At 31.8% G+C, this 20,669-nt stretch overlaps 1 protein-coding gene across 3 annotated transcripts in view; it reads right to left on the bottom strand.

Annotated features, from left to right (window-relative positions):
- The window catches only part of Cln7 (CLN7/MFS domain-containing 8), a 72,187-nt gene extending 51,622 nt beyond the window's left edge, over positions 1-20,565 (bottom strand). Inside the window, exons 1-3 of one of the 3 annotated variants that reach the window (XM_085814670.1) lie at positions 20,413-20,565; positions 5,898-6,028; positions 2,405-2,656 (exon numbers count right to left, since the gene is read on the bottom strand). In XM_085814670.1, the coding sequence (XP_085670796.1) occupies positions 2,405-2,656; positions 5,898-6,012 (367 nt within the window). In that variant the 5' untranslated portion in view covers positions 6,013-6,028; positions 20,413-20,565. Of the gene's footprint in view, positions 1-2,404; positions 2,657-5,897; positions 6,029-19,972; positions 20,340-20,412 lie in introns of those variants that run through there. The other 2 variants (XM_035372079.2, XM_035372078.2) reach the window with 2 other exon arrangements.
- Positions 20,566-20,669: the final 104 nt, after the last annotated feature.

Genomic DNA, 20,669 nt, shown 5'->3' with positions numbered 1-20,669 from the left:
TGAAAGGTCTGAGATTCATTTAAATGCTGTTACATAATACTTGTTAACTTTTACAGGATAATTTTTTATGAGATCTGTGATTCTATGGCAGATAGTAATTGCTGGCACGCTGTCAGGTGCAATGAAACAGAAATCAATCAGTCAAAGATCTTGCTCTTTTCTTTGACATTGATCATTTGATAATTTCTCAAATGTGGAAACAATTTCAAACAAATCCTGTGCCTGATCCACCAAGAGTCGCTACCCTTTCTGAAGATGAGTATATTGCTATAGTAGCCAAGAAAACAATCTCCACTACTGCTACATTTATAGTTGCCGCATGATTTGGTACAACAGTATCTGCTAGCATTTTGTGGTGAAGGCTTCATGAAGGAGTAATAATCAAATATGTATATTCTACTAACCACCCAATCCAGAAAGGCAAGATCAAAGTGGTGTCATCAACATCTCGATTGGACTATCTCATATTGGTGCAATGTCCTGTTCATGAATCAATCAAATGATAAGTGTGTACGGATCTGAAGAGAATGAGGCACACAGAACAGGCCCAGAACATCATCATCAAACATCAGCATTTAGAAGCTACAGAATTATAGTGTGGGCTGGAACTTCAAAGAGATATCACATATCTTTAAAGAAGGTTCTGGCGATAGCTGTGCAATATCAGGATGAAGTCTACTCCCTATTGTGAGACTACACTGCAGCAGTTCGTCCTGACTTCTTCTTTATGGATGATAGCCACCATTAATGATTAGCTGGATGACAACAACATCATTAATGATTATCTGAATGATGATTAATGACAACATTGTTAACAACATGTGGAGTGGCTGTCATACTTTTCAGACCTTAATCCCACTGTAAATTGTCAGAATGTTCTTGGATATGCTGTCTCTGTATGTTCATAGCCTCCAGCCAGTCTCAGATTGTTGTAAACTGCCCCAATGGAGAAATGGCTATTGCTAATCATCTGCAGCAGTTGATTACCTTATTGAATGCATGGGCAATTGTAAAGTTTATGTAAAAGTTACAACAAAAAAAAAAAAATAAATAAATAAATAATCTTTGTACATAAAAAAATATTAAAAAAAATCTTTGCTTTTTCCATCTTTGTACATAATGCTTCTTTTCACTCATGCATAAATATATTTGCTATATTTATGTGTAATTTGGTGTTCACCAAAGCTTTACTTTTCCATTTTTGTTGATTTTACCATTGCATACTTACCTTCTCGAAGCCAACGTATTTTTTCCTGTATGAAATTTGTATTATATTCATATGAAATATTTCTTTAATTGTATGAAGAAATATTTAAAGACTTTCTTTCTAACTGTATATTTGTGCATGCTTCCTAAAGAGCGACATATTCCACTGCAACAAGATCATGTGATTTCATTATGATGATGTAAATTATACATACTTAGAAGTATTAATGTAGAAATCATCGACAACCTATGCTGACTTAGAATACCTAGCGTGGTGACGTCATCCCAGCTTAGCACAGTGCGGAGCAGTCGAGACAGCGCCAGATAGCATCCAGTCATGGAGACGAGCGGAGGCAACAACAGACGGCTTGTAAATCCTCCAAGAGTTGGTAGAAACAGACAGTTTCCTTCGATGTTTAAGTTCCATGTAGCCAAGCTGATCATATTATCTAAACTAGTTGTGGATGTTGCTAGAATAACATATTCTCTCAAGGCATGAGCCTACGTGCCTGTGGAACTGATAGTGTGTGAGAAATGTTCATCATTACATGAATCCTGTGTGGACTGAGTATAACTATCATGACATCACCTGCAATATTAATTTTTACTTAACTTACCTTTTATTACTTTTATCTATTTCTTATTAGTAAAATAAAGCATTTAATAATGCAATATCTGTGCTCTCCTCATGTTTTGAAAGTAAATTCTACATTAATAATCTTTACTTCAGACATCACTGTAACGAAATTCTGTTGATTCTATTCATATTAAACTTTTTTCCTATGTACAAATAAATAGGTTTCTTGATTCTCAGTAAAAATCAACTATCCAGTATGACCTTCCATATTTTAGCATTGGATATAAAGAGAAAAAATGTTGACAATCATCACTGGTCTAGGAATGAATAACTACATAAATTTATGATATCACTTAATATGCTTCTTTCAAGTATTCTTGACACGCTTTCTTTTATTACAGAAAAATTCCTATTTCTTGAACTCCCACAAAAGTATTTAATACTTATGTCTAAGTTAACACTTTAACATTTGTAACATTATGAACAAAATTTTTAAAACAAACATAAAATTAACTGAACTTAGTGAAAATACTTTATACCACAAATTCTAAGAAGATAAATCATTTTTTAAAACATGCTTTATATTGAATTGAATCTACAATATTAAAATTTCATAATTACCTGCAATCAATCTTCCAAGAACTAAGATCCATGTATTTATTCCAACAAAATACAGAACACTGCCAATTAATTCTCCTAAAATGGTTACCAATAATATCAACCTTGTGTTTAAGCTTCGGTCACTCCACCAACCAATCAAAGGATTGGCAAAGAATGATGAAAAGCTGTATGCCGATATAACAATACCTAACATGTAGGATTTTCCTTTCAAGTAATCATGAATGTAATTCCATATTGTTGGAAAAATTATAGCTGTAAATAAAATATGAGAAAATGAGATTAACAACAGCAGTGTGATGAAGAAATTTTAAGCAATTTTATGAATACATAAAATAAATAAATACAATCAAATCTCATTAAAAGGTTATCACTAGGTTATGCAATAATATTGGGATGAAAAGCAAAATAAATAAATAAAGCCTTTCACAAAAAGACACTTATAGTTCCAGACTCAACACATATTTTAATGTAATTAGAGTAATTAAAAGTTAAGCAATATCCCCTTTAGAAAAGAGTTGAGTTAAACCAAAAACTATGCAATTAGCTCTTTGAAGAAGCCAGAAATTCATTCTCATATTTCTATGTTTATAATCTAATTATAACTTAGGTTTCAAAACATTTAACACATTAAATAAACTTCTCTTAATTATTTAAAAATTGAACTAATTTTGCACATTATGTGAATTTGTGATATGTTATTATGGCTTGGGCAAATATTAGTGACATAATGTCTTTATTTTTTATAAAATTTAATGCCTTTATGCTATGCCAAATTTGAACTGACATCTCCTATCACAAAATGAATTCTGTCTCATGGAAATAACCACAACTGAAAATTTCATATAATAAAACTGAAAGAAAATCTCACAATTTCATGAACAACCGTGTTGATTAAACTACTGTGCCTGGAAAATTTGCTGAAATGCAAATTTTTTGCTTATTATATGAATTTTTTTGTGCACTGAATCTCACTAATAAGAAATCAATTAAGCCCCCAATGGAAAAAAAAAAAAAAAATACTAAAAATATTTCAGACTTTAGTTACAAATTTTACCAAAAACTTTTAAAATTAACTTAATGGGAAATTTAACTCCAGAGGGCAAAATGTAACAGCATCATCATTATTTTTATTTTGAAAGTATATTGTCTATCATGGACAAGAAATTTTTTTAAAAAAATATCAATAACAGAAGCAGATGATCTTATTTAGAATATTTATACTAAATATAAAAAGAATATATATATATATATATATATAAGAATATAAAATGAAAAGATATAGAGTAATATTCACGTTAAGGGATAGAGTAGACTTTAAGGTACCCCTTGTATTATGGCGAAGTTGTTTGATTTATCGCCAAGTTGTTGTTTCATTTATGGTAGCCTGAGTAGTTGAATGTTATGGAAACCCTATTGTGGCGTAATCGGGTGCATGATTTTGGGAAATTTTGAATCATGGGATTATTTGTAAGCATGTTTGTGGAGTGTGTTGGTTTGATTCTTTAGACGGTAGAATGGCCGAATGTAGTAAGATTAAATTGAAGTTTCTGTACGATTTGGAGTGAAAGGGGAAAAAAGCTTTAATTGACTGGTGTGTAAATGAAGGTTTACTGAGTATACATTATAAGTGTCCTTTATGTAGGAAGGATATGCGTCTAGTCGAACGTAAAAACCGTTTAGATGGATTTGAATGAGTTTGTAGGAAGAAAGGCTTAGATGGTCACTATGTGAAGTGTTTGATCAGAAAGAGTACCTGGTTTGAAAAAAGTCATTTGAGTATGATTGATATTTTGATTTTTACGTGGCTCTGAGTGTACGAAGCGAACTCGAAAATCATGGTAAGTGAATATTTGCTTTTGGTAGTGCTTAAATGTATAACATGTTTTTCCTTTTTTATGTTATTTTATTGTTTGGTTTAAAATGTATTTTTTTTTTTAGATTATGTATTTTTTGTTTGCCTATTTTGTAGAATTTGGTGCTCCTTTGGCTTTTTAAGTGAAAATATATTGATGTGTACATGGATAAAGTAAAGGGAGTGCGCAATGCAAGTTTGTGCAATTCCGGGACTTTTTTTAAAGTGAAAACAGGTTGATGTGTACATGGATACCGAGTTTGTGCAATTGTTTGTCTTGTTATTTTGGCTTTCTGTAGTGGCCGCTTTGCAAGCCAAAATAACGAGTCAAAGAATTGCACAAAATTAGTATCCATGTACTGCCAAAAATCGCCAAGGGGTACCCTAAACTAACTTTTATCAAGTTAAGTTTGTTATTAAAATATCGGGGGGGGGAGAGACAATTCATTCTTTAAATGGAATGATAAGCAGAAATGATACAATTTTATAAAAGTTCTATCAATTAAATTAGTTTCACATCTTTGGAAAAAACCTTGGCAAATAGTACAGAATAAATTCTTTTATATTTTAATTAATATCTGGTTGTTAAAAACATTTAAAATACAAACATTTAACTTCATATCAACATTATATCAAGTAAAGCTAATCATTTTATAAATATCTAAATTATTCAAAATATCTGAATTCTTAAATTTTATTTCAGGATTCAATACCAGTTTCAAGTATCAGTACAGTAAGCATATAATAAATATTAATGCATAAATATCATCTATGAAATGTTTATTTCAAAAATATTTAAAATTGTAAACAGCTACAGTCAACATCTGATTTACCAGGATTAATTTACTGAACATGGCGTTAAAAAAAAAAAAAAAAAAAAAGGAAGAGTTTGTTTATTGTGGAATAATAGAAAAATTACTATCAAAATCATTAAAATAAAACAAGTATCAGATAACAGTTGATATCACACTATTTAGAAGTTATTTTTATTCACATCAACACATAATACTGATCTTTTAATATTCCGAGTTCCAATTTTGTTCTTTAATGTTCGGAGTTCCTTCAGATCTAATGGTGTTTATTTTTTCATTATTTATAATGCACTCATTTTGTTTGAACGCTGATTTAATTTGCATAACTTAAATGAATTTATTCTCAAAATTAACTGCTTGAAAGTTAATTTGAAAATACAAGTAAATTGCTAATAATATTTTCCAAATTATAAAATTACATTACAAAATACTATGTTTCCTTAACTTAACCACCACTTTGAGTTAATCAAGATCATTATCTCTAGTACTGCCCCAATAAATCAAAAATTAACTGTAATAACACCTCATCTAACTTTTTGAACAAATATAGTTTTAATTTCAATTCAGATATTGTGAACATAAGCAGCACTGGCACTGTAATGTCCTACCTTTATCCTAAATAATTAAGGTAATATTAAAATGTTTTGCACATGGTTTTAAAATTTTATACTTTCAAATTGATTAGAATTTCTAATAAAAAATTCAAGGATAATAAATGGGTTTAAATATTTAGACAGGACTAGAATTAATTTTCTTTGTTATACTGAGTTGAAAATTACAATAATTTATTTAAACAACTAAAACTGCAATATTTCACATGTAAACTCACCATAACCAAGTCCTGTGCATAAATTAAACATAAGAATTGTTCCATAAGTAAGTCTTCTCTTCTGTTTGATACTGATGAAGGCATCACTCACATGTACAGTACCTTCAACCGCCATTCATAATGTGTTAAACCTGAATAAAAAGTATACCAGTATTAATAGCTATGTAAATCAGTATAAATATCTATGTAAATTTAGTATAAATATGTATGTATGTATCTATAACCAGTATATTAGTAACTATGTAAATAATCATAAAAAATAAAAGGCACAATGATGCCTCACTTTGTATTAAGATAAAATGCCAAACTGGTCAAAAAGAGAAAAAGATAATCAAGAAACCAGCATTTGGGGGAACATAGGTTTGCAAGACCCAAACCTGCATTTACTCAGAGGGTTATATAAAGACAGAAAACTCTAGTGTATACATGTGGAGAAAAAAAAAACTATCAGACTATTGCACAGTTCTTTATTGCAGAATTATTTGTGAGACAGTATAAACGAGCTACCACATTTGACGCTTTGGTGACTAACACACAAAATGCAACTGCATTTAACAAAATCTTAATTTTTATTATTTTTCTCTATTAAACAACTTTTCAATACCAGGTTTACTTATAATTTTTTTAACTTGTGGAAATATATAATAAATAAATTTAAAATCAGGAGCAAGATAACAATTAAATTTTTAATAGAAGAATGGTAAATTTGTAATTAATACATTGGGTTTTTCTCATAAAATTTCATAAATTAAAATGCAAATATAAAAGCAAGGCTAATATATTCATTGGAAAATTAAAAAAAACTACTCAGTTAACAAAGCACTATTCATAATTGTGTACCAAGGTTCCACATGTGATGATCTGTTCATTTCATCTCATGAATGGATAAATAATAATACCACTCAGAATAAGCAGAAGAATGAATAATATACCTGTAACTTTTCCTCTAATATTTTTAAGGTTTGGAAGTAAGAGAGATAAGCCCTCCCCTTTAAAAAAAAGAATTCATTTATATTATACAATCTACCAGTTGTTAAAGAGCAAATATTCATGTTTATATTGGCACAAAACAAATGTATCATCCACACTGAAAGACTATGCTTGGAAAACCATAATAATGATACCGTATTTTACTACAACCAAAGCAATGAAATGATACTACAATAAAAGATTTTGCCAAAAGAAAAGTAGCTTTGCTCAGCAACTACTGCTTCATAGGGTTTGCATATTCCTTTCTCACATTCACATATTCATTATTCCGTTTACTAATTTTTAGTGTCAAGAGCTTATATTCACAAACTTGAATCAACTGCAACAGAATAAATCACTATGCAACTTAATGTTGACTGAAATAATTACTTGTGTGAACATTTTTTTAGAATTTGTTTTCATTTTTAATACCTAATTTGGATTTACTGAAATAGTCATTCTCTTCATGTCATTATAGTTACCATTACTGCCTCCAGTTTTACTTTGTACCAAAATTTACATCTGATATCAAGTGATACCCCATTAATTGAAAAGTACCAAAATAAACTGCATTTTGTATCATTAGTAGAATTTATTTATATTATTATAAAAATGCCAATATAATCATTAGGAAGAGGAAGTTTTAAACTTATTAAAAAATACTTACAATTTTAACAGAAAAAAATTTACTGATACTTTTCTGATAACGAAGTGCCACTTAACACCTAATATAAATGTTGGTGCAAAATGTAATTAAATAAAAATAATTCTAATGATTAATAAAGCTTCATGAAAAAAAATAACTTATACTAACATATAGCATATCATATAACATAATTCATACATTATTTAATCTATACAATGCCAAATTTTTGCATGATACTAAATAATTCTCAGATGTTTTTTAACATCCCAAAGGTTAAGGACATAAAATTATGCTTAAAAACATGGTTTTCCAATTCATTAACATATGAAAATTTCTGCCAAGTCTTAATGTATCCAACTTTGAATTGGATGAATATTGAAAGAAAGAGTCAAAGTACAAAGTGAAAGAATTATTTTGGAACTATAATCAAGAAACCAGCATTTGGGGGAACATAAGTTTGCAAGACCCAAACCTGCATTTACTCAGAGGGTTATATAAAGACAGAAAACTCTAGTGTATACATGTGGAGAAAAAAAAACTATCAGACTATTGCACAAATTTTGCATTGCACAGTTCTTTATTGCAGAATTATCCGTGACACAGTATAAACGAGCTACCACATTTGACGCTTTCGTGACTAACACACAAAATGCAACTGCATTTAACAAAATCTTAATTTTTATTATTTTTCTCTATTAAACAACTTTTTAATACCAGGTTTACTTATAATTTTCAACTTAAATGTTGACCTAGATTAAGTTATAATATTACCAGCCAAATCAAAAGCTCACTCACATGATGCTGATGTTAAAAGTGCACAAAGTTCTCTTTTCATAACTTCAGAAATTCTGGTATCTAAACACCATTCTGTATTAATAATAAGAAATTTAAAACTAGGTAAAAACCCACACGGCAAAAGCCTACAGGCATGAATGCCCACAAGGAAAAAAGCCCATAGTGATAAAAGCTCACAGATAAAAGCCCACTCTTATATACATATTATGAAAAAGAAAAAAATTTCCTTTTTATTTTCAATTTATATAAAGTAAATTTACAATTCAAAATTTTGTTAGATTTTGAATATTTCAAGATAGAAATAAATCATTAGAATTACAAATTTTATTTGAATTTCTATAAGCTTTATACAGGTATATTTCGCAGCAGTGCGTGTAACATTAATAGCTATTAACATCTCTCTCAATACATGTGTAAATTAAACTTTTATTATATTTATACTATCTGATTAGAGTCTGTATTAAGTCTCACAAAAGAAGAGGGATGTTAATCTTCCAGCTTTCATGGGGATGTACAAAATTAAGCATACAAAAGCTTATAAATACAAAAGCATATAAATTGCATGCATACATGCATCATGTTCAGAGAACAATTATTACAACATTATTAAATTTACTACTTCCTGATTATCTGCATACCCCTGGAAAGTATTCATGAGGCAATGTACTGTGTCACCAAAATAGGCAACCATGACCTCAACAAAGTACATATATGTATCAAGCCAGGTATGCATGCACATAGCAGAGGACGAGGGTCAGTCATTAGTGTTTGTTTTTATTTCATTAATGACAATCATTAGTGTTTGTTTTTGTTGCACTGGGTGCATTTTTTTTTTTCCTTGTAAGGACTTGCAATGGATTGCGGAATTTGCCAGCTGATAAAAAGAGAGCATTACTTTAGAAATATGTCATTTTGCCTATAGTACAGAATGCAAAAATTTTGATTCTATGAAGTTATATTCATAAATTAACAAATTTATGGATCAAAATTTGTGTGCCAAGGATAAATTTGTGCAGTTCTCTGATGTCTTTTTATGAGAAAACAGATTATTGTGCAGATGGGAAGAACAATAATATGTGTAGTGACAAGTTCCTGCAATTCTCTGATGTTTTCTACACTAAAGCAGATTGCTCTGCGCATGGGAAGAACAGTGCAAAAAAGGTAAGAGCTTTATCCCAGATTTTCTTTTTAAAATTTATTAATTGCTTGGCTGTGTTATAGAATTCTTAGTACGGCAACATTTTTATGGTTGTTATCTTTTGCATCATATCTTGGCAAAAAATTAGTTGCCAGTGGTTTCACAACTTTTTGGAAGAGGGATGCAGGTAATTAGAAAGTACCTTAAATCCTTTTTAATAGCCATAGAAAATTTTTTGCACATTCAATTTAATATGCATAAAGAAAGAAAAATTAAAAGTGAATTTTTATATGAGCAAAAAAAAAAAAAAAAAAAAAAGTATTTTAAAACAATGAAAATATTTGTTTATGCATTCAGAAATACTGTTATATCAGGGAATTAAAAGCAAGGTTTCAAGTAATTTAATTACATTTTTATTCACAAAATTTTAACATCCCTGCAACCTTTAAAATTATTATTTCTATTTATTAAATAACTTTAATTTAATGCTATATATAATATATGATCATGTGTATGTGTGTAGACACAGCGACCAATGTGAGAACCTTGCACTCACATGACACATGATCAAACACTTGCAAGTGATTATGAGCCCACTTCTTTGGCATACCTTCAAGTATCACTATGCATACCTTACGCATACCCCACTTTGGAAACTACTGCTGTAAGCGACCATTCAATCCGATACAACCAGAGAATGGCTCAAAGAACTCTTATTTAATTGCTTTATTGACTTTGAAAACTATAGAAAGAAAATGGATGTCTACTGCACAGTCTGCAAGTTGAGTACAGCAAAAATAATGAGCGCTAATTCTAAGATAGGAGCATCAGTTGGAAAGAAAAATCATTATGTGTTCGTGAAAAATAAACTGGTCTTTAAAAAGATTTCAGAAATATTAGTATTAAATAATAATAATAATTACATCACCTAAATTTTAACCTGTAACTATAGTTAAAAAATCCATTTCTTGCTTTAATACATTTGTCAAATTATCTAAAAAACTAGTTAAAATTTCAAACATTTTATAATTTTTTTAATAACTGAAAAATGAAGAAAATAAAAATATTACTAAAGATGATTTGGAAATATTTGTTAACTAACTTAAAGAAGAAAATCACAATTTCAGCAATAGATTTGCAAACCAACAAAATGTACAATATAAGAGAAAAGAAAAACCTCTCTTTAATGAAAAATATTGTTGCGTGCGTACGGGTTCGTTATGAAATGAATGAACAAGTCCGATGAAAAATGAACAAAAATTTATTATTATCACAACAAAAATGCTTAAATTTTCTCAAATTATCATGCAGTATTACAATATCTCACAGTAGTTTTCTTTTAACTACTCAAATGTCAATAGAACGTAATTCAAAACAGCTAAAGAACGCTAATCCGCGAATTCGCTACAATCAACAACAGTAGTTTTCTAAACAACAACAAACTAAGCAACTACTAACTACAAACTGAGATGTTTTCCTCCTTTTATAAGATTTTAAAATCACGCGCTAGAATTTTCCAGCACTTTCTCGAAATCAAAAAGAGATATTTATTTATTTAACGCACGCGCTCTTGTATTTTTAATTTTTCCGGCTTAGCTTTCTTTTAATATTCGTCACGCGCTGCACTGCGCGAGAAATAAAACCATTTAATTTATAATTGAACTAACATTAGCTTTTTAAATAGCAAATTCGTAACACTGCCCCCTTCCCAAGGACTGCACGTCCCGGGCAGTACAATCCCTGGACAGGAAGCTAAACTTACAACTGTGGCATACATGCAACTGAGGCATAAACATTACAATATTAAACAACATGAACAATAAATGCAATAAGTAAAACAAATCAAATGCTATCAAATACAAATCAAACACTAAATGCAAATCAAATACTAAATACAAATCAAATCAAATACACATTTAAAAACAAAATGGACCATGGTCTTATACTATTTACAATTATTCACATTACGTACTATGGCCATTGTAATGAGCTAACCTGTCGTAATATCAGGTTTAGACTTTAGGTTTAGAGTTCGAAGACTTACGAATCCGAACCACGACGTCATTCGTGTTCAGCACTGTATATGGATCATCCGAAGGTGACTGTAATTCAGGCCTGACTCCTTTTCATCGAATCGGGTTCCACAACCACACCTTGTCTCCTTTGTTGAATCTATGTCCAGTAGCTCTCGCGTTGTATCTGCTCTTGACATTCTCCGTCGCCAACTTCACTCGCTTTCGTGCGAAACGGGGCATCACTTCAAAACGGGCCTGGACATCTTGGATGTGTTCCTCAGGCGATGAAGGCGCATCCGTACGGCGGTCACAAGGCAGACGAAGGTCTCGACCGAAGAGCATCTGGGCTGGAGAAGAGCTGGTAGTCTTGCGTTTCTTTTCGACCCTGGTATGATTTCGGCAGCTTCCCGAGCTCGATCTTTCGGACAAGGCGTCGACATTTCCAGGCGAGGATCCCTTCTTAGGATGGATAGTCATGTCTTTAGATCCTGAAAGCAATTTGTTGTTTTTCAAGTCTAAGGAAAAATTGTATTTCCTTAAAAAGTCCAATCCGAGTATGCATGGATCTGTAATATCCGCCACATATGCCGTGTGATGGTAGGCGGCACTTCCAAACGTGATGTTTACGTTTAACTTCCCAGTTATGTCGATCTTGTCACCAGACGCAGTCTGAAGGGTAACACAGGATGGCGTCCAAATAAGTTTATCTTTAAACTGTTCAGCTAAATCTTTCCTAATGATGGTAACATTAGCTCCTGTGTCAATGATCATACTGCAAGGAACTCCATCGATATTCCCATTGATGGACAGTCCGTTATTGTTGCCACTCACTGTATAAATTTTAAGAGCTTTAAAACAATGTTTTTCACTATCTGGCAACCTCCGTTCCTCGATATGGTCACTAATTTGTTTGCTGCGTTGTTGCTGGGAAATGGTCTTATTTTCCGTACCTCGGGGTGTTCTGCAGTTTCTGCGTATGTGGCCTTCAACTCCGCAGTTCCAGCACTTTAGAATTAGTTTCTTTTCACTTCTGTTCCGTCTCAAGCCACTGACTTGTCTGGTAAAATCATCTGCTTTATATTCCGTACCCTGGGGTGTTCTGCAATTCCGCCTTAGGTGACCTTCACTACCACATCTCCAACACCTTAGAGCCACTTTCTTCTCGCTCCTACTCCGTATCAAATCTTCGACTTGTCTGGCTAAATCATCTAAACGAGCCATCAGTTGATCCACTGGCTCATGGACTCGCACAGCTCTAACTGGGTAGCGATCTCTACTAGTTGCTTGCTGGGCTACCTCGAACTTCATGGCGTACAACAGAGCGCTTTTTATGTCCTTTACATCTGCCATTCGAAGAGCTTTCTGTATTTCAGTATCTCGGATGCCATCAATAAAGTATTGCAAGGACAGGATTTCCCTTGTTTCTGTCGGGCATTCCGAAAAGGCGAGATGGGACAGCCTTTCAACATCCGCGGCGAGCTCCTGAAGTGTTTCGGTAGGCTTCTGTTGACGAGATTTTAATTGGAGCCTGCTGTAGTCTTTTAAACACTTCTCCCCAAAGCGCAACTCCAAGGCGCCGGACAGAGCTTCGAAATCTAACCTTTTGTTTTCGGGAAGAGTCTGAAGGATATCCGCTGCGTCGGCTCTTAGAGAAGCGGCGAGATGACAGGCCTTAGCTTGGGAATCCCATCCATTCGCATCTGCCACGATAGAAAATTGTGTCTTATACACCTGCCAGGAGGTCTTCCCATCATATGTGGATAGCTTCAGAGGTGGACGAGCAGGCATTGGTAAGAATTTAAAATCATCACTCCTGCTCCCTGCCGATGCTACGAATTTCTTTAAAGTATCCATTTCTTTGGCAACTGCAGAAACTCTCTCATCAATTTGTTCTTTTACAGAAGAAACTCTTTCTTCTATTTCTTCTTTCACCGAAGAAACCCTTTCTTCAATATGTCCAACTTTATTTTCAACTGCGTCAATTCTGCCTTCCATAGCTTCAAATTTATTTTCTATTATGCAAGTAATTTCTCTTTTCATTACTTCTTGACCAGCTTGAACGGCTTTCATTTCGTCCTTAACGGATTCCTGGCCCAATTTCATTTCTTCCTTAACGGATTCCTGGCCCAATTTCATTTCTTCCTTAAATGATGCTTGGCCAGCTTCCATCTTTTCTTGGAATGCAGCAAAAGCACTAATGAGCTGTCTCAATTGTTCTTCCATCGCTCTTGTTATTGGCATTCAAATCCCACTTCTGACACCAAAAATTGTTGCGTGCGTACGGGTTCGTTATGAAATGAATGAACAAGTCCGATGAAAAATGAACAAAAATTTATTATTATCACAACAAAAATGCTTAAATTTTCTCAAATTATCATGCAGTATTACAATATCTCACAGTAGTTTTCTTTTAACTACTCAAATGTCAATAGAACGTAATTCAAAACAGCTAAAGAACGCTAATCCGCGAATTCGCGACAATCAACAACAGTAGTTTTCTAACAGTAGTTTTCTTAACAATAACAAACTAAGCAACTACTAACTACAAACTGAGATGTTTTCCTCCTTTTATAAGATTTTAAAATCACGCGCTAGAATTTTCCAGCACTTTCTCGAAATCAAAAAGAGATATTTATTTATTTAACGCACGCGCTCTTGTATTTTTAATTTTTCCGGCTTAGCTTTCTTTTAATATTCGTCACGCGCTGCACTGCGCAAGAAATAAAACCATTTAATTTATAATTGAACTAACATTAGCTTTTTAAATAGCAAATTCGTAACAATATCTTTTAGGAAGATGATTAACGAGTTCTCGTTCTTGTCAAACAAAAGAAATATTTATATGCGTCTCCTTCCAACTCCTACAAAAGATGAAACAAAAAAACTACGATAAACTTATTAGACATATCTGTTACACTGAAGCCTTTTTCAAATATATGATTACTAAATTATTTTGAAAAAAATACATAATTAGATATCCTAAAATTTGCATGATGGAACTATTTTTAATTTTTGCATTTTTCTGTTCAACTAACTGAAGCTGGGTTTAGCCATTAAAAGCATTTTAAGCAATTAAATATACTGAACTTAATGAGAATAAAGAGGACTTAATATTAAGGCTTAATAGCCACGAATCTAGAATAGGTTGAAAAATCTCTCTCATTAAATGTAAATTTCAGTTCAATTCTAAAATATTATGAAGCTTCATTTATTTCTAAATTATTTATTCTAATCATTTATTTCTAAAATATAATTTTACATGACAATAACTGTTTACGTTTAAAAATCTTTTGTAAAATATATTTAAAGTGTATTTACTTTCCAAATTTTATTAGGGGCTGTGCACAGACTTTTATGGCACTAGCAAAGATTGTTGAGATAAAAATTTAGTAATCAGTATACTGAATATTTTAAAACATACAAAAAATTCCAAAATAAAAAAAAATTTCTTCAGAAAGATACTCATACCTTAAACAGACCTAAAGCCATCCAGGGTTTGAATTTGAGTTGAACAATTTGAAAATTCAACAGTTTTATGCACTTAGACAGGAGTAATTTTTTTTTTATTTTTATTTTTCCAACTATTCTGCTGATTTCTTATTTTTCCATAGTACGATTGCTTCGTCAAGTTCACTGATGTGTTACAGCCAAAATTAACCTATAAATTATCTCTTTCAATGAATATTCAGAATAAAACTGAGATTATTGTAACTTTACAATAAGATTAATAATTTAATTCACTATGGAACTGTGTTTGATTAAAAGCATAAAAATAAATAAATGGTGTTGTGCGTTATTTTGTAATCAGATCAGAAAAATAGAGTCTAAGATTCTTTAATATGTCAACCAACTGCCTTTCTATACATTTGTATTTTTTTCCTCGTATCACATCATTCATCATCATCTGCAAACTCGAGAATAAAATTTATACAGTTACTACTAAAACATCTGTTTGTTTTATTGGATTTATGATGCTTGTATAATAACAGTCTTGTGGATAAATATCTGACTCTTATAACACTTTATAACGATATCAGCATCATCAGAAACTAAATTTCTTGGCTACAGGCAAACTGAGATGTTTGTTTGATTGCTTTCAAAATCAATAGTTAGTTTGTTTTTTTCCAAAATATAGGCCCCCTTTATTTTTACCCAGTTTCAAATACTTTAATTTTTTTGCCAGTATACCAAAGTTTAAAAAACGTAGAGAGTTTTCATTTTCTGACTTGTTTCTTTCTTGAACATCCAACAGATACATAACAGATTTGTCTCTAGGATCATAATATTCAATTTCTAGAGTTTTTAGTTAAAAAAATTATAAAAATAATATCATGCGCGTCAAAGGGTTAAGTTGCTTCCACGAAAAATTCAAAAAGTTCCTTTTTCTTATGTCATATACAGTTGACTTTCCAATGCCATACTCCTTGTATAATTTTGAGACGGATATGCCTTTATCCATTTTTTGCAGCAATTCCACGTAGCTTTTTGTATCATAATTATACTTACAAATTAATTCTGCATTAAACAGATTATAACAAAGGACTGAAAAGCTATTTGCCTAAGAGGGGGGATGCCTTTGTGGATGACTTATTATATAAAAAATTCCTCACTTCCATGTTACACATGCAAAAAACCACAAAAACTCTCATGCAATCAATCAGTCTACTTGCTGGATTTGAAATTGGGTTGAACTTCCAACGTTCCTCAATTTTACCAACTGCCTATTGTGAGCCACTTCTGTGACAGGAATATACTGTTAATACACATTAAATATGAGTCCTCACCAGTGGGTTGGTTGCAGCCACTGAAAGCTGGTAGTTCAACCCAGGTTTGAACTCACTCAAATAGGCTAGCTGCATGGTTGGTTTTCCCCATGAAACAAGAATATGAGGTAGTTTCCCTTAGGAAATTCTCTATGAAGGTATCCTTCCCTTTAGGCATATAACCTTGTGTACTTTACCATATTCAAATAATCTAACCTGACCTTAAATTTGAATGTAATGTTCACAGTTGTGGTGAATCAAACATTATAAAGTATTTTTTAAAATTTTATTGAACTATAGAGAAAATTACTCATTATCTGTAATATGTGTTATTGATTGTTTTGCATTACTAGATATCCATACAGTATATGGTCATTTGGTCTTTGACAGTAGTAACTGTATTAACTCATTTGCATCAATGGAAAAAAACATTGTATCTATTTCAATGATCCATCCATTGCCACCTGTTTTTCTATAGTCTCCCTTTTCTACATAAGACCCATTATACTTCTAAGTTTTTGTGCTTTTGTTCTTTCTATATACACAGTCATTTGCTTATATTTAAGGAAAGATCAGAGATCAGCATAAACTCTGTATCAAAATTCCAAAATCAGAAAGAAGAAAGAGGCGCATGATGTCTTTAAAGCAAGCCTCATTGCACTCTATGCGTGCAGAAAGCTAAATCTGAGATTTTGCCGAAAACAATGAAAACTGCACTATGCTGTCTGTAGGCTAAAACATTAAAATTCCATATACTATAAGAGGGATCATAATCTGCAATCATGCTAGTGAAAATGCCCGGAGAAGTGGAAAACTGTCTAGAGAATGCTACACACATACCTGGGTTCAACGTAATGCCTGGGTAAATATTTTTTGGCGACATCACAGGTTGCCACACAAATGCTTTTTCATGACCTAGTGTGTTGTTTCACCATTATATTCTCATGGCTTATCGGTGGGGGCATACCAAAAATAATGAAGAACTATAAATTTTCAAGGTCCTAACTACATAATGTAGAGTTTTATGAAATTAACTCAAATATATGTTGTACACTTCTAAATTTAAAAAAGAAATTAAAAGACATTAATAATTGGAGGACATAAAAATCAAAACATACTGATAAGGCAACCAAACCAACTGAAATATAAATGGAACCTTAATTTTAAAAATGTTATGATACTTAGTACTGCAGCTTCCATTTTTTGAAACATCAAGCTGACATCAGAACTATTGTCAAGTTCAAGTTTACTTCTTATGCACACTTTGTAGCTGCCATGTTTCCTAGATTGCTTTTAATATGGCATAAGAAGTATTCCAAGGTATCAAAGATTTTCACCACATGAACACTGCAAAGTAAGATTCATGATGAAAGTGAAACTTGCCTCTTCAATTTTTATTCCATCACTTACTAGAATGCTATAGTCATTCCATATTTTATGTATATGCAGCTGTTGTTAGCTCAACAAAATGAAATTTATGGTCTACAGTAAAATGTCTGTAAGCTGCTTTGTACAGTTCCTGTCTTTCATAAGCTCAATGGAAGTTTGAATAAACTGTCGTTCCCTCTTGTAGATGGTCCACAATTTTTGCCATGATTATGGATGGCTCTCTATTTAGAAACTGAGCTATAACTCTATTTCAGTTTTCTAGCATAACTTGTCAATGAATCATGCCAGCTTTGGTTTTTTTACTGTATGAACAGATTTTTGTCTATGTTCACAATTTTTTCGGGGCCACCTATTCACATATTTGGTTGTTGGATTATATGCAGAGAACACATTTCTCTCATAAAACTGTTTCAGTGAATAGTCACATTTTTGTAGTGTTTCTTTCGTCTTAATAATAATGATAAATTGTTACACTGTTACAAACAGTATTTTGAAACTACTGAAAGAGTTGTTTATATGCTTTTCTATCATTTGCAAATTTTCAGAAAAGAGGATTTAAAAATTAAACTAGTATTTCAATGGTGTCTTAAGAAATATAGAACTATATAAACTTACGCAATCTGAAATCAGCGCGTACGCTAGATTTGGCGTGCTGTTTAAATGGGCACATTTGCTAGATTTGCCGCTTTTGTGCATACATTTTCACTGCAATTTTCTTACTGCCCTCAAAACAGAATAGTACCAAAGTTTCTAATGTCGCAAGAAGTAGTACAAGAAAATAATGGAGTAGAAGAAAAGGGGAAAGTGCAGAATCGCCCACTGCTTGGTGTGTTTTTAAGAATTGCACATACTCGGTATCCATGTACACATCGACCTATTTTCACTTTAAAAAACATCCCAGAATTGCACAAAAATGGCACTGTGCACTCCCTTGACTTTATCCATGTACACTCACTTTCAAAGAAAATTGACAAAACTCCGATTACTTTTGTAAAAAGCGCCAAACAAATAAGTGGGCGGTTCTGAACTTTTCGCAAAATCACAGATATAAATTTCAGTAGAACATGTTTGTCAAAGTAGCAAATTTGTATAATATTGCAAGCTCTGGCAGCAGTGATCTAATGTTAGGACAACAACACTTATTCCTAAAATTTAAAAAAAACTTGGTTGTATTGACTAAAGTTCCAAACGCTTACTTTCTATAAAAGTGTTGTTTGTTTTTCAGTACATGTTCCTTCAAAACATTCTTTTTCACTTCAGATAAAAATTAGTAACTTTCTGTGTATTTCTTACATTTCTTAATAAATTAAATGAATAAATAAAATTAACTTTTAATGTTAGGGAGTAGCTACAGATTTTTCTGGTTAAGCTACATAAATAATGAACTCAGCAATATAAAAAGATTAATGTCAAATATACATTAAGGGCATTCTAAGCTCTTGAAAAGAATTCAGATAGCTAGCTCTTCTAGCGGTTCTTAAATGGTTTCATATAATTAATAGCACAGACTAATCTAGATTCAGTAGACCAATAACAACAAATTAACTATCTTTTGTTCAAAAACGGGAATAACTGATTGATATATCAAAATAAAAAGTTTTTTAGAATTTATTGTATATTAATCACAGTTATGATACAATAAAATTAGTTATTATCTCAAATTCAATAATAAATGGAAAACTTGTGAATATGCTAAAGAATAATTTTATTACACCTTCTTCCCGTCCCCCCCCCCCAAAAAAAAGAGACAAAAAAGAAAAAATTCAGACTGAAATCGATCATAAAACATTTATAAACAAACGGCAGCTAAATTTTCAGAACAATTTTCTGTGATTATTAGGTATGTTCTCATTGTAATATGCACAAAGTATGACTAAAGCATAATATAATAACTTCGTGATATATATTTAACATAACCATACAGAAAATTTAAAACTACCTCATTACTTTTGCAAACATTAGTTTATGTTAAACGGATAGTTTATGTTTTTTTAAATAATTTTGTATATTACTATGACAAGCTTAATATAAAGAAAATTTTAACACAGTATATGCTGAATATTCATGTATTTGGTATGCAGAAATGTGTAAGTTCATGTAACTGGTTTGCACATTATTCTATATAAGTTTACTTCCTGTAGTCCAATAAATGTATCAATTGCAGCAGTCGAGTTTCTATTAATGATTTCAGAATGCCAATAATTGCTAACGAATATAAATTTTTCAAAATAAATTAAGTAAAAAAGACCCTGCAACGGTAAATCAGCAAATTTTCCAATGTAAAAGGTTACTTTAAATAACTTTTAGAAAGCTGCTTACGTAAAATTCATGTGTTTGAAAATACGGCTTATTACTCTTACCTTAATATTAAAGAACCTTGCTCTTACCTGATATTTCAGGCAATGAAAACAAGTGTCATGTTTACCGACATTTGATACGTGCACTAATTTATGACGATGACAAAATAAATTGAATGTGGCAAGTGTTTAAAATGCGTTGACAGTCATACAGCATAGAAAGATATGCATTCTAAACATCTGACCGAGAACATAAGCGCACACGATTCCAAATTTTATGTCAACAATTTACGGGAATTCGTCGTTGACAGTATCTCTTCAAAGAAGAGGGGGAGAAATGGGAGGAGTTACGAGATTCTGGGTTGTATGAAGATCTACTAATAACTTTCTCGCCAAGTTATTTGGCGTAATCGGCTCATTCTTGTATCTGGAACTGTAGTAGAAGAATGTCGTGTATACTATATACTTCAGTATGCTGTAATTCTCCCATAAATTTTTAATACCTTAGAAGCACTGTGAAGATCTACTAATAACTTTCTCGCCAAGTTATTTGGCGTAATCGGCTCATTCTTGTATCTGGAACTGTAGTAGAAGAATGGCGTGTATGCTATATACTTCAGAATGCTGTAATTCTCCCATAAATTTTGGTAACCCGATAAATTCGATGTCGGAGGTAGCAACCTGGTTTTACAAGCGCTTAGAAATAGAAATTGAGTAGCGTCTCCGTTCTGCGGGGCTAACGCTTCACGCATGCGCAGAG

The sequence above is a fragment of the Stegodyphus dumicola genome, chromosome 4 (genome assembly GCF_044657685.1).
Source record: "Stegodyphus dumicola isolate Sdum_Otavi_A_Nest chromosome 4, ASM4465768v1".
Classification (NCBI taxonomy): domain Eukaryota; kingdom Metazoa; phylum Arthropoda; class Arachnida; order Araneae; family Eresidae; genus Stegodyphus; species Stegodyphus dumicola.
The sequence above is the reverse complement of the archived record's forward strand: the minus strand, read 5'-3'. Positions and strand labels throughout refer to the sequence as shown.